Raw genomic sequence first — 14,466 nt, 5'->3', positions numbered from 1 at the left:
TAATGGAAACAGGCCATTGGTAGCTGTTTGTAGGGTGAGAATGAGAAGCTAGTGCAATTTGGGTGGGGGAGGGATAGAGAGAGAGGGAATGCCAGGGCTACCTGAAGTGAGAATAATCAATATGCATACCACTGGGCTGTAAGCTGCCCAAGCGAAATATGAGATTCTGTTCCTCCAATTAGCGTTTAGCTTCTCTCTGGCAATGGAGGAGGCCTAGGACAGAAAGGTCTGTGTAGGAATGGGAAGGAGAATTAAAGTGTCCGGTAACCAGGAGATCAGGTTGGTTCAGGTGGGCTGAGTGATCGCCCAGTCTGCATTTGGTTCCGCCGATGTATAACAGTCCACACCTTGAACAACGGATACTATTATGGCCGTATAGATAATGTTCTCAAGGCCTTGCGCCGATAGCCATAAAACGTGGAAACTGAATGGCTTTAGCTTACGCACTCACCGAGCTTCAGTGATAACAAAACAAGTTTTCCAGTTGTTGAATCTTGATTAATTGATTCATTGGCTTTTAATAAAGTAATACAAAGCAAAGACATAGCTCATCACACTATGATCTCAATTGCTGTTCCATTACGTCATAAACATGCTTTAAATCTGTAATCCATAGCTCAGCACATGGTTCAGGGCACGATAAAACTCAGTGCCTGTGTGGTAAAAAAACGAAGACATCTCAGTCCCACAAGGTTTAAACTGCAACTAACCTAAAAAGCCCCTTGCTCCCCAGAAAGCCACACCCCTTCACGTAAGCATGCTGATAAAGGCAACTAGACAGAATACATAAAATGCTGATCATAGCTAAATGGCTCCTACAGATACAGTAGATGAGGTTGGAGGAGGTGCAAGTGAACCTCTGCCTAACCCAGCCCAGTGGTATGAATATTGATTTCCCTCCATGCTTTCGGTCCAGATAAAACACTCAAAACATTGACCAACACTTTACCTCCAAAAATGCTGCCTGGCCTGCTTAATTTTTCAGGTTTTTTTGCTCTGATGCTTACTGGTTAGTTCATATAGCAGAGCCGTCTAGTGATGAGCAAGCAAAAATGAAGACAGAGCATGCAACAAATCATGAAATACGACTTGAACTTCAGATGGTGCACCCTTAGCTTGTCAAGGGCCATGTTATTGTCCCAGGAACCAAAATTAATTTATTGGATCCATCTTCTATCTGCTTAATGTGAGATGATGACTGCTGATACAAGCAACTGCCCATAAAAGAAAGAATTGTCAATCAAGCCCATAACCTGATTTCCATTTAGCCACTGATCCATCAAATGGCTTTTGAGTAATAAGGCAGTGTCTGTAACCATTGGATTTTATTTTTGAGGTGCACTTCAACTAGAGCCAAATGGTTGTAAAGCACTTTGATAAGCCCTGTTATTGTAATAAAATACGTAATACATTTAGAAAGCACTAATTAATGTTCATTTAATCCTACTTAAGTGGTGTTGATAAAATCGAACATATTCAGCATCAGAGATTATACTTTGCATGCCTATGTGGGAGAGGTAGAATTCTCTTTCTTGATTCTCCTGCCCTTTGTTCCCCCTCACCCATTTCCTTTACTGACATGCCTCTTTTTCAGTTTTCCTACCACAACCCAGGAGTGATCCAAGGATGACTTCCTTTTAAATACGAGTTTAGGTACCATTTCTCTCTCCTGGTATACTTCAAAAGGCAAATGTAGACACATTTGCATGTCTCCTTCTGAGCAGAAATTATATCTGCACCTCCTGCTCTTAATAGCCAGTGTATACGTGCACCCCCATCCTCAGTGATTTTTAAACTTCCATCTCAATATGCTGCGGTCTCTGACCTCCTCTCCTCGATCATGGTCTCAATAAACCCCCCGATGAATAGTCATAGTCCATTCCTTGACTATGATATTGTCTTCCCATCATTTCAATCCAGGTGCGTCCTTGTTCACCCCCTTTTATCAGTTTCCGACCGCATCTTCCTCCCAGATCATTTTACATCTAGCCCTGGGACTTAGCTCTCACTTAAATTCACAATGCTGCATTTTCCAAATGTCACAGGTTCATCTGTGATCCTCCAATTTGAGAGGGTATTTCTTCAGGCAGTGATTTACTGAACCACCCCTATTCTCTGCCTTTGACAAGCTAATTCCCATTATGTCATTGCCTGAAAATGTTCTTTCACTGTCAGGTTGCAGACTTGAACAAACAATTCAACAGTATGATTTCCGGGACCACCAAGACGTAGAGCTTTTCTTCCGTCACCTCTGCCTCCGTGTCTTTTTCTATGGGATGGTGTCCTCGGCGCCGTGATGACTCCTTCGCCCATCTCCAATGGTCCTCCTCCTCTTGTACTCCCCAGATGGCCTTATACCCTCTTTAGACCCGAAATGTCACCCATCCTTTTTCTCCACAGATGCTTCCTGACCCGCTGGGTTACTCCAACACTTTATTCTATCTTTGGAATTGGTATTCACTGGCTTCCAAACTTCACTCATTCTTCCAGGATCACATTGGGTCTTAACCTTTGTCGACCACAAACTGACTTCTCGAACATCTCTCTCACTTCCCCAAATCTCTCCTCCTGCAAAACGTAACAGGGTCTTGTTAATACATTTGTCATTAAGATTAGAAATGACATGAGGAAAAACTTTTTAACCCAGAGAGTTGTATGAGGAAAACCTTTTTCAACTTTTTCACCCAGAGAGTTGTGAATCTGTGGAATTCTCTGCCACAGAAGGCAGTGGAGGCCAATTCACAGGATGTTTTCAAAAGAGAGTTAGATATAGCTCTTAGGGCTAACGGAATCAAGGGATATGGGGAGACAGCAGGAATGGGGTACTGATTTTGGATGATCAGTCATGATCATATTGAATGGCTGTTCTGGCTCGAAGGACCGAATGGCCTACTCATGCACCTATTTTCTATGTTCTTTGTTACTTATCTTCCTGTGCCTAATCCCCGAACCAAATGCCTGGGTCTCCAGCTCTCTCCCCACTCCCCCTCTCCTAATATCTTGACTGTCCCTGAGTGACCAAGAGAGGGCCATTATTAATAACAATAAGCAGAGATGCTTATTGTATGATCGAATATTGAACAAATATTGCACCAGTTTAGTGGGGTTAGAGAATAGGAGTGAGATCTCATCTTGTCCACTAGACCATTTCTGACCCCCTTATTTGTTGAGGTATGTTTACTGTGTAATATTGTGCTTCCCAAAGATACTATTGCCATTATTATTCAGATCTGAGTTAATCAACAAATTCCAACCCTTCATCCATGTATCCTTTTCAACTATCACCCCATTTCACCATTTCCTATCAATGTCCAAGCTTCCGCCATAACTCTTAATGTATAACTAGTTAGATAACCAGATGAGTATGATCATATCCAACTGAAAGTCAGTGAAGCGTTAGAGAAGCAGCAATCACACGCAGATTACCTGCAATGGTGTCCTTATGAGGGTCTCTCTTCGGCCCCTTCTTATTTCTTACATATGGGATCCCCCTTGGTAACGTCAGAAAAAGGCCAATTCTACATGCACACTGACACCCAGTTCTTAACCCAAAGGTGCGTTATTATTTCTTTTCAGGCCAGGTATAAATAAGGGGATGTGTATTATTTTGCTTTAACAAGATACTTACAGTTAAATGCATTATCGGAAATTTCACATCCAATGAATTGCTACCTGAGTTGAACCAGGAACCGATTATTACTTAACTAATTTCTACAACTAGTTAATGATTTTATTGCCTATATTTTGCTGTACAAATAATGGTGAAGCAGGTGATCTTATGCATTGGGTTAAACTGAGAACATGTGGGACTGAATGAAATCCGAAAGCTGGTATCTGTGATATTCTATTAAAACACAGACTTTGCTATTCTGGTCTCTGCTGATGAAATCTGTACAGATCTTGGTAATGGTGTAAATTTAGAGAGATTCCCTGTTCTTATCAGATGAAAGGTCGATGAAAGAAGTTGAAGTGAACACTGTGGAGAGCATCTGTATTTTTAATTGTAAATAAGTTTATAAATTTATAAGCACCTCTCTAGTTTGGAAGAAAGTCTTACGTCATTTTCCCTGCAGAAGATCTGTTGCAGATCTTTTCATTAAGTTACTTATTTAGAGTAATTGAGTGAGACAGTGTGGAAACAGGCCCTTCGGCCCAACTTGCCTACTCCGGCCAACATGTCCCAGCTACTCTAGTCCCACCTGCCTGCGCTTGGTCCACATCCCTCCAAACCTGTCCTGTCCATGTGCCTGTCTAACTGTTTCTTAAACGTTGGGATAGTCCCAGCCTCAACTACCTCATCTGGCAGTTTGCTCCATACACTCACCACTCTTTGTGTGAAAAAGTTACCCCCTCAGATTCCTATTAAATCTTTTCCACTTCACTTTGAACCTACTGTATGTCCTCTGGCATCTTTGTTCTTCTAATTTCCGTTGACTAGATTTTTGTCTAATTTTTTCTAATTTCCTAGTCGTATACGATACGATGGAATTTTATTTATCCCAGGAGGGAAATTGATCATTTGACATATCTGTATGTCGCAATGTTTCCTGAACAATGATCTTTAGCTATGATTATTTGCTTGGTTCACTGAATGTGTCTGAGAATTTATTCCCGACTTGAACAGTCTTCTGTTTGGATCATCGGCTCAATTGCCAGCAGATTCCCTGCAGTGTTACATGATGCTCAAGTACAAGAAATCTCTGCTGACAAACCTGCAAAGCTTTTGATCGTTGATGTAGATAAACATTGAAAGCCATTCCTTGGACATACTCGACAAAGTCCAGGCCTGTCTATTTTTAATGGTAGAAGAATGCTGAACCATTGCCTTTGTCAACAACTTCAAGTGATCTTATGCCCCTCTAAACAATAGGATTTGATTGCAAATCTAATTTAAACACTATACCTCTGGGGCTTTAAGGGATTACTGCATTGTCAACAAAGTGTAATCCTAAATTATAGGTTCATTCCCCAATGATAGGTTTGCACCAAAAAACTATGATTGATGTCAGAGTAGTGTTAAGTGAATTAATGGATCAGTTTAATTAAACTTAACATTTTCCAATTATGGTATCCATTTTGTGGTTCAACAATTCTGCCTGTAAGGAATCAAATGGAACATGGCTTATTGAGGAGTAGATACATAAACATCATCCTCCAAGAGTATATTATCAAAGCACTTAACTGTAAAGCACTTTTTGTCATTAGAACAAAATATCACCATAACTGGTGGTGATGCTACCATTGGGTACTCTTTATCCTTACTGATGAATACATATTTTGGTCCTTTTAATATTTGATATTCTCCGATAATTTAAACACTTTTGTCGGTAGCTGGAAATATGTCCTTCTTTCATTGGTGCTTAACATTGCAAGCTTGTAACTTGTGCATTGCACTCTGTGACATAATTCAGCTCTAAGGCCTTCAGAGTGAGTGAATCCACTTTTGCCAGAACGAAGGCAGAGTATGCCTCCAATTCTGCTGACACTTTGTCAAGAATAAGTAAATAAAAATTATAGATGTCTGTGGATCATTTCCCCTGAAACTGTTAAAATAAAATAAAAATAGTGAAAATAAAGGAAGTTAATACCTTCAGCTGCACTCAATCAAGCAAGACAGAAAAAAATGGATCTTTGAATATGTTTTATAGCTGTAACTTTCGGTACTTTCATTAAGTTATTGTTTTGATGACTGCCTTTTGGGAGGTGAAAGACAGAGTTCCAATTTGTGTCCAATTCTTTATAGTAAACTTGGTAGGAAAAGCTGCATAACTTGCAATACTTTATCAAACTATTGACAGTGGACAGAATAATTTTCAATCACTGTTCACTAACACTAGAAAATAAATCCTGCAGGGGGAAACAGAAATGTTATAATTTCTAGTGAAAACTTAATTCTTGGACTTTACAGGTTAATTTGGAGTCTACTACTTAAGAAACATGGCAGAGAGAAGTAGAAAACAGAACACTGGAAGATCTCAGTAGATCAAGCAGCATCTATGGAGATGTATATCTAAGAATGTCTGTGTGCAGAATGCTAATATGCAAGGGAAGTTTGAAATAAAGGAGGAAGTAAGTGTTAGGCTGTTGAAGATCATTAAGATGGATAAATCCCCAGGACCTGATGGGATCTAACCCAGGTTCTCCCCTCTCTCCCATCGGTATCAAAGTGTGAAAACGATCACCTCCAGATTCAGGGACAGTTTGTTCCCAGCTGTTATCATCCTACTGCAACTAGAGAGCAGTCCTGAACTACGATCTACCTCGTTGGAGATCCTCAGACTATTTTTGATCGGACTTTACTTGCTTTATCTTGCACTAAAGGTTATTCCCTTATCATGTATCTGTACACTTTGAATGGCTCGATTGTAATTATGTATTGTCCTTCCACTGAGTGGTTAGCACGCAACCAAAGGTTTTCTCTGCAACCTCGGTACATGTGACAGTAAACTAAACTGTAACCGAAGGTTATTTAGAGAGGTGATTGTGGGATGTATCACTAGCGAGGTCAGAATTGCCCACACATAACTGCTCCTAAGAAGTTGTTTGTGAGCCACTGCCTTAAGCCATTGGAACCAGAAAAGGCCCAATCACTGCCTAAAACTCAAAGTGCTGGAGGACCTCAGGATTCTAGCATCTGAAGTTCCTTGTGTCTCCGTGCTACCACAGTTGTTTTATGTGCAGTTCCATGACCTGGATACAAATGCTGTGAAAATATGCCTGCATTTTTCCAAACTGAGTAGCATGAGCCCTAGGGAGCTGGGTTTCTTCTCAGTTGTTTCAACCTGTGTTTCTTTGTAGGGGAATCAAAGGAATACCTAACATGGGGGGGGGGCTAGGATAATGGATGTTAATGCCAGTAAGGGAACCAGAGGCAAAAATGGGATTGTTGCTTTGACGGAAATTTATGAAGAGTAGTAATAAGGAATTCTGTTCTCTAAATGATTGATTTGATTCAATGATAAAAATGACGATGATTTTTGTTAAACAAGCTTATAAGAAACAAGTAAATGGGCTGGTGCACGCAGACGCCATGACTGAACGATGGAGCAGATTAACAGGAACAGAAGGAAATTATTGATTAAATTATGATTAAGAGAGAAAATACATTTGGGATTGGGAGCGGTGAAGCCAAAAGGGTGTTGGCCTCTTACATTATGAACATGATCACAGTAAATGGGGTGTGAGGTCAATTAGAACAAAAAGTGCTTCCGTGATCTGAGACGATTAAAGGAGAAGGGAGTTGGCCCTCTGAACGAAACAAATTGCATTTGTGAACTCTAAGGTTGCCATTCGATCTAGAACAAATACAATTAAGATAACTGAATTGGTTGGTGACCTGCCAATTGAAACATTTTTCAAAATTGATTAAATCAACTGGAATGTCTCTTTTCTATGGTATAATTTTAAAATTTCCACAATTAAAATCCAGAACTTACAAGGTATATAATTTTGTGGAGGTTTGACGCCCTTGAGGCTGATGTGCAGACTTTTGTTCCAAATCACCATGGCCCTGGGTCTCCTGTGTCATGTCAAGGGGCCGCTCATGGTGTTCAGTGGGATTGCACAGGCTTCCTCTAATTTACCAGCACTCAAGCATGAATGGAAAGAATTGACCACTGGAAAACAGCAATGGACTATTTTTTAACATAAAAAATGCAGGTAATGTTGTGCACTCAGCAGGTCAAATAATATCTGTGAAAAGTTGGGTGGTAAAACCGGAAGGATTATCTGTGATGGTGTTGAGACAAAGGAGTAATTTTCCTCTGGTGCAAGTGACCACATTATTGCCCAAGTATAAGTTAACTCATCAGTTACCTTTCTCTCTTCTCTATCATATGCATTGTCTCTGTTCTCTCCCATCTCACCCTTATTTCTATTATATTCACTCATCGACACATAGAAACATAGAAAATAGGTGCAGGAGTAGGCCATTCGGCCCTTCGAGCCTGCACCGCCATTCAATATGATCATGGTTGATCATCCAACTCAGTATCCTGTACCTGCCTTCTCTCCATACCCCCTGATCCCTTTAGCCACAAGGGCCACATCTAACTCCCTCTTAAATATAGCTAATGAACTGGCCTCAACTACCTTCTGTGGCAGAGAATTCCAGAGATTCACCACGCTCTGTTTCTTGTGGAGAATTCCAGAGATTCACCACTCATGTTTCTTCACTTTTTCAGATGAGAGGTCGTTGACTTGAAACATTAAATTTTTGATTTTAATTTAGATTTCCAGCTTCTAAAGATTTCATTTTCAGTAGACTTTCCATTTGATTAGTTTAAATGTTTTTAATTCATTTAACTTGGATATGTTTAGTGTTAATTTCAATAATTTTAATTGATTTATTTTATTTTCGATACTTGTAAGTTGTTTGGGGAATGTTTGTATTCTTTTTTTATTTTTATTTTTTTTTATTTTTATATATTTTTTTTTATGTGATGCATTGGCATAACAAATTCCACCAGCCTGGCTGTGTGGTCATTAAAAGAATCAATCAATCAATCAATGGGTGCATGGTTCCTAAAAGTTCACAAGTTATCGGAGCAGAATTAGGCCATTCGGCCCATCGAGTCTACTCCACTATTTAATCATGGCTGATCTCTGCCTCCTAATCCAATTTTCCTGCCTTCTCCCCATAACCCTTGACACCCGTTCTAATCAAGAATTTGTCTATCTTTTCCTGAAAAATATCTACTGACTTGGCCTCCACAGCCCTCTGTGGCAATGAGTTCCACAGATTAACTACCCTCTGACTAAAGAAGTTCCTCCTCACCTCCTTTCTAAAAGAGCACCCTTTAATTCTGAGGCTATGACCTCTGGTCCCAGACTTTCCCACCAGTGGAAACATCCTTTCCACATCCACTCTATCCGTGCCTTTCATTATTCTTTAAGTTTCAATGAGGTTCCCCCTCAATCTTCTAGACTCCAGCGAGTAGAGGTCCAGTGCTGTCAAACCTTATGCTAACCCCCTCAAAAATGGTGAGGAGGTTTACAAGAATGGTTCCAGGAATGAGGTTAGCATATGATGAGCGTTTGACAGCACTGGGCCTCTACTCGCTGGAGTTAAGAAGGTCGAGGGGGGACCTCAATGGAAAGGATGTTTCCACTGGTGGGAGAGTCTTGCACTTCTCTTGGAATTGATACAAAGTGCAGATCATGTCTAACGCGCCTCTCAACGTGCTGATGGGATGGGCTGTGCAGTGCAATCACATATCACAGAATATGAAGCTACCTGGTGCTGTTCTATCCTTCCTACTCACCTGTCCATGCCTCTTACAGTCTGACCATGCAAAGCAATTTGTCCTGCGATTTGGCAGAGGGATTCTGGTTAGGGCACAAGTGACCTGGGGTATCCCTCCATCAACGGAGGAATGAATCCTTGGATTCTACATGACCTTTTATGTCAGAAAGCATTATTAATTTGCACCGTGTTTTTCAAGTTTGTTGTTTTTCTCAGATTGTATTGAAAAATGTGGGATTGTCATTGATGTTTATTTTCTGAAACATTTCCCCCTTGCTCTGCTTGTTGTTACAGGGCCAAGCTATATTTGCCAGCGGAAGTCCATTTAACCCAGTTACAATGCCAAATGGGCGTGTAATATATCCAGGCCAGGGTAACAACACCTATGTTTTTCCTGGAGTTGGACTTGGAGTGATAGCCTGCGGCATGCGACATATCGATGAAGCGACTTTCCTTATTGCAGCAGAGGTAATATTTATGCTATAAATATTTACATTTATTTATATTAACATCATTTTTTTTTCCTTTAGCCTTTAAGACTTTACACTTTAAGGATACAGTGTGGAAGCAAGCACTATGGGCCACTGAGTCCACGCCGACCAGCCATCACCCCGTCCATCAGCATTATTTAGGGATAACTTTACAATTTTACGGAAGCCAATTAACCTACAAACCTGTACGTCTTTGGGATGTGTGAGGAAACCAGAGCACCCAAAGAAAAGTCATGCGGTCACAGGGAGAACGTACAAACTCCATACAGATTGAGTGTTCATCAGTCTGAAGAAGGGTTTCGGCCCGAAACGTCGTCTATTTCCTTCGCTCCATAGATGCTGCTGCACCCGCTGAGTTTCCCCAGCAATTTTGTGTACCTTCCATACAGATTGAACCTGGTTCTCTGACGCAGTAAGGCAGCAACTCTACCGCTGCGCCACCATGCCACCCTTACAGAGCATGATAACAAAGCTACAGAGGTTCTTATGCATTTGATGACTTGTTCATTTATTACATATGCAATATTTAACTACATCCCCTTTTTAAAATGTTATTCTTTCTCAATGAGATGTTGCTTTAATTTAAGTGTGAAATATTGGCCCAGGATTTATGGCCTTCACTCCCTGCTGAATTACAAAAATGTCCACTTGGCATGTTTGCTTCTCTGTAAAACTTGGAAGTAGTTGAAGATAACCAGAGCCTGCAAATTCACAGGATCTTCCACAACTAAAGTCTAACATGGGCAGGCCCTACACAGTGAACGGTAGGGCTCTGGGAAGTGTTGTAGAACAGAGGGACCTAGGCGTGCAGGTACATAGTTCCTTGAAGGTAGCATCGCAGGTAGATGGGGTGGTCATGATGCCATGTGACTGGAAGTGTGAGTGTTGAAAAAGAACACGTTTCTGGAGAATGGCTGCCAAAATACTTTCTGAAGATGGGTTCTAACCCGAACCATCACCTACCCTTTCCTTCACAGATGGTGACTGACCCACTGAGTTCCTCCAGAACTTTGTGTTTGCTCTAGGTTCCAATATCTGACCGTGCCATAGACAGTAGTCAAAAGCTCATTCTTTAATAGTCAGAATCTATTTATTTTTTAATCTTTAGAAGTCTTTTCAAAATATTAGGGCTGCGAAGTGACGTACCGATAGAGTTGCTGCCTTACAGCACCATGGACCCGGGTTCGATCCTGACTATAGCTGCTATCTGTATGGAGTTTGTACGTTCTCCCTGTGACCGCGTGGTTTTCTCCGGGTGCCCGGGTTTCTTGCAACATTCCAATTACGTGCAGGTTTGTAGGTCAATTGGCTTTGGTAATTTGGTAATTGTAAAATTGTCCCTTGTGTGTAGAATAGTGCTAGTCTACAGGGTGATCTCTAGTCAGCGTGGACTCGGGAGGCCGAAGGGTAAGTTTCTGCGCTGTATCTCTAAACTAAAAAAAACAAACTGTTTCATAAGTATAAGAATTAAAAATCAGAAAATCTACAAGAAACCTTGAAAATACCCTTAAAATACTTAGAAATTAAGTACAGTATTAGTCACAAACAATGTAAAAGAACCCACAGTATCTAACATTTGCCTTGTTGCCTCGCAGCCATACCCAACCCAAGAACCAGAGTGTTTACTTGCCATATGTACCAGATATGAATCAGAACAATGAGATTCTTGCTTTGAACAATGACACTTTGAAATATGAAACAAAAACGTAACCACTCTTAACAATGACACCCATGAAATTAATAGGGAAGCTGTCAGTGTGCCAGGTATGAACGGCATGGGTTTTTTTGAAATTTGTGAGCTGCAGCTTATTGCAGAATGTAGCACAAACAAATATAGCAAAAGCTGGGCCAATGCCTTTGGAATTCATGTCTGGCTTTCTCAATTATTCTGTGTGCTCATCTTTAAAAAGTGCAGCATTTCCATTTTTTTTCTTCTGTCATGACAATTTACACATATCGATGATTTAGCAATTATAATATTGTCCAAGTCTACTCCAAACAATTGAATCCTAGCATGATGACATCAAGATATGTTGGTTTACTGCTTGATCTGGAACTCTGGCTGACCTAGAGCTTTATTCCAAGCGGAATAATGGTATGTGGGAAAATTATTTCAGTCTAAAAAGCAATCTTGTTGATTATATCTGATTGATAAGTTTGTAATGTGGACCATTTGTTAATTCATTCTGGTTTCCCTATCGTGTTCTGAGTTGTTTACAATTCATGAGCATTGTTCAGAACAGATTGTGATATGTGTGATGATCAGAAGCACATTTAATAAAAAAGCTTCACAAGTATTAATTTTCTATTTGAAATATTGGATTTTAGTTGAAATAATTTTGATTATGTTCGTATTAAATCAAATGAAATAATGTAACCCATAAATTGCTAACTTTTTTAAGTTACATGTTAAAGTCGTTAATCTCCTCTTTTACTGCGACTGTGTACAGATATTATATATTGCAACAACTGAATTGCTTCACATAAAGCCAAGATAAGCATTGAGCTAATTCAACATAAATAATACATTGTTGTGCAGTTCCACAATAAATAATTTGAACATTTCCCCTGATAATTGCAAGTAGTACATTATTTTTAAGGGCAGTGAGTTCAATATTTCCAGACCTTGAACCTGATAGAAGGGTGCCTGTATTCCCTGCCAAACAGGCAATGTGAATATTCTGAGACTGGTGGGAAAGACTTCAATTTACTGCTCCTTCCCAAGTGATGCCTGTGTTTTTTAAATTATGTTAGCACAACATCATCTGACACTCCTCAGCAGTGAAGCAACTGGGAATACAATTAGGAACGGATTGCCCAATTTCCATTGTCTTAGATTTGGCGTTCAACAACATTCCTATCCTTTGATTTCCCAGAGAGAAGGGGAGCACAACAGATGAAGGCATAATAACAGGGTGGACAGGGAAGAACGAAAGATCAATGCACAGAAGGATGGCCATTTGAGAATAGATTGGAACAACCCTAAGGGGTTATGTCAGTGAATACATACGTTTAGGTTCTTAATTCTTTCCAATAATTTAGTGACAGGAGCTATAAACATCCTGATGTCATGGGATATCTTGCACGCTTGTTTGGATTGGATCTAACATCTGTAATGGAAAGGAGAAATTTGATGCTGGAACTGAATTGAGCACAAAAGGTGCACACCTGAGGGGCTGGAGATTCTATGAGATTTACCAATTTTATCTGAGGCCTAAACAAATTTGAAATTGAGTAAAATAGACTTTTCTACGAGCTGAATTAGCTGAAACAGGCATCTTGTATGCCAAATGTGATGGTTGGTGTGAAGTGTCCATTTTGGTGTTTGACATTTTATCATCAACAAGACTGGCTCCATAGGTCCACATGTAGAACATAGAACAGGGAATGGTTACAGGAATATGCCCTTTGGTCCACCATATCCATGCCGAATATGATGCCAAGTTAAAGCTCCTTTATGTGCACATGACCCATATCCATTTCCTCCATCTCCATGAGCCGATCTAAAAGGCAAGGCAAGGCAAGGCAAGGCAACTTTATTTATATAGCACATTTCATACACGAGGCAGACTCAAAGTGCTTCACATAAAAACATGTCATACAATAAATGAAATAATAAAATAAAATAAAATAGAAGAACTAAAAGAAAAGAAAAACAAAATTAAAAATGCATTATAAAAAGTGCAAAAGTTAAAAGTGCAATGTAGTTAAGATTTAGCTGAAAGCTAAAGTAAACATAAAAGTTTTCAGTCTTGTTTTAAAAGTGGTCAAAGTTGAGGCAAGTCTTAAATCTTCAGGAAGTTTATTCCAGCTATTTGTTGCATAGTAACTAAATCCTGCTTTCCCATGTTTTGTATTTACTCTGGGAATCACTAGCAGATTGGTTTCAGAAGATCTTAGCGGTCTAGAAGGCTTATATAGTGGAAGCATGTCAGTGATATACTTTGGCCCTAAACCATGTAGTGATTTATAGGTGAGCAGCAGGATTTTAAAATCAATTCTCTGACATACAGGGAGCCAATGTAAGGATTTAAGAATTGGTGTAATATGCTCAAATTTTTTGGTCTTTGTTAGAACTCTAGCAACAGCGTTCTGAACAAGCTGTAGCTGCCTGACAGTTTTTTTTGGAAGACCTGCAAGGAGACCGTTGCAATAATCTAGCCTACTATTAATAAAGGCATGTACAAGTTTTTCTAAATCTTGAGCTGACATGAGTCCTCTTAATCTTGCTATGTTTTTGAGGTGATAGTAGGCCGATTTTGTTACTGATTTGATGTGACTGTCGAAATTTAAATCTGAATCCATAATGACCCCAAGATTTCTGGCTTTGTTTGAAGTTTTCAGGGACAGAGAGTGAAGGTGTTGGGTTACTTTAAGCCTTTCTTTTTTAGCACCAAAAACAATTATCTCCGTTTTGTCCTTATTTAGTTGGAGAAAATTTTGGCACATCCAGTCTTTGACTTGCTCAATGCACTGGCACAACAGATCTATGGGGCGATAATCATTTGGTGATAGCGCTACATAGATTTGAGTGTCATCGGCATAGCAGTGGTGGTCAATATTATTATATCGCATGATTTGCCCTAGTGGGAGCATGTAGATGTTGAATAAAGAGGGCCCTAAGATCGAACCTTGCGGTACTCCACACGTCACGTTGGTTGGTTCTGATACAAAGTCTCCAATGGAAACAAAATAGTTCCTATCTTGTAAATATGACCTGAACCAACTTAA

The 14,466-nt window shown here is 39.9% G+C and overlaps 1 protein-coding gene across 1 annotated transcript in view; it reads left to right on the top strand.

The window, feature by feature from the left end:
• The window catches only part of LOC116973185 (NADP-dependent malic enzyme-like), a 371,473-nt gene that overhangs the window by 321,700 nt on the left and 35,307 nt on the right, over positions 1-14,466 (top strand). The window contains exon 12 of the mRNA XM_033021003.1: positions 9,539-9,712. Coding sequence (XP_032876894.1) covers positions 9,539-9,712 — 174 coding nt within the window. The remainder of the gene's footprint in view (positions 1-9,538; positions 9,713-14,466) is intronic.

Source organism: Amblyraja radiata, chromosome 5 (assembly GCF_010909765.2).
Source record: "Amblyraja radiata isolate CabotCenter1 chromosome 5, sAmbRad1.1.pri, whole genome shotgun sequence".
Classification (NCBI taxonomy): domain Eukaryota; kingdom Metazoa; phylum Chordata; class Chondrichthyes; order Rajiformes; family Rajidae; genus Amblyraja; species Amblyraja radiata.
Note: the sequence above shows the minus strand (reverse complement) of the source record. Positions and strands in the feature narration are given on the sequence as shown.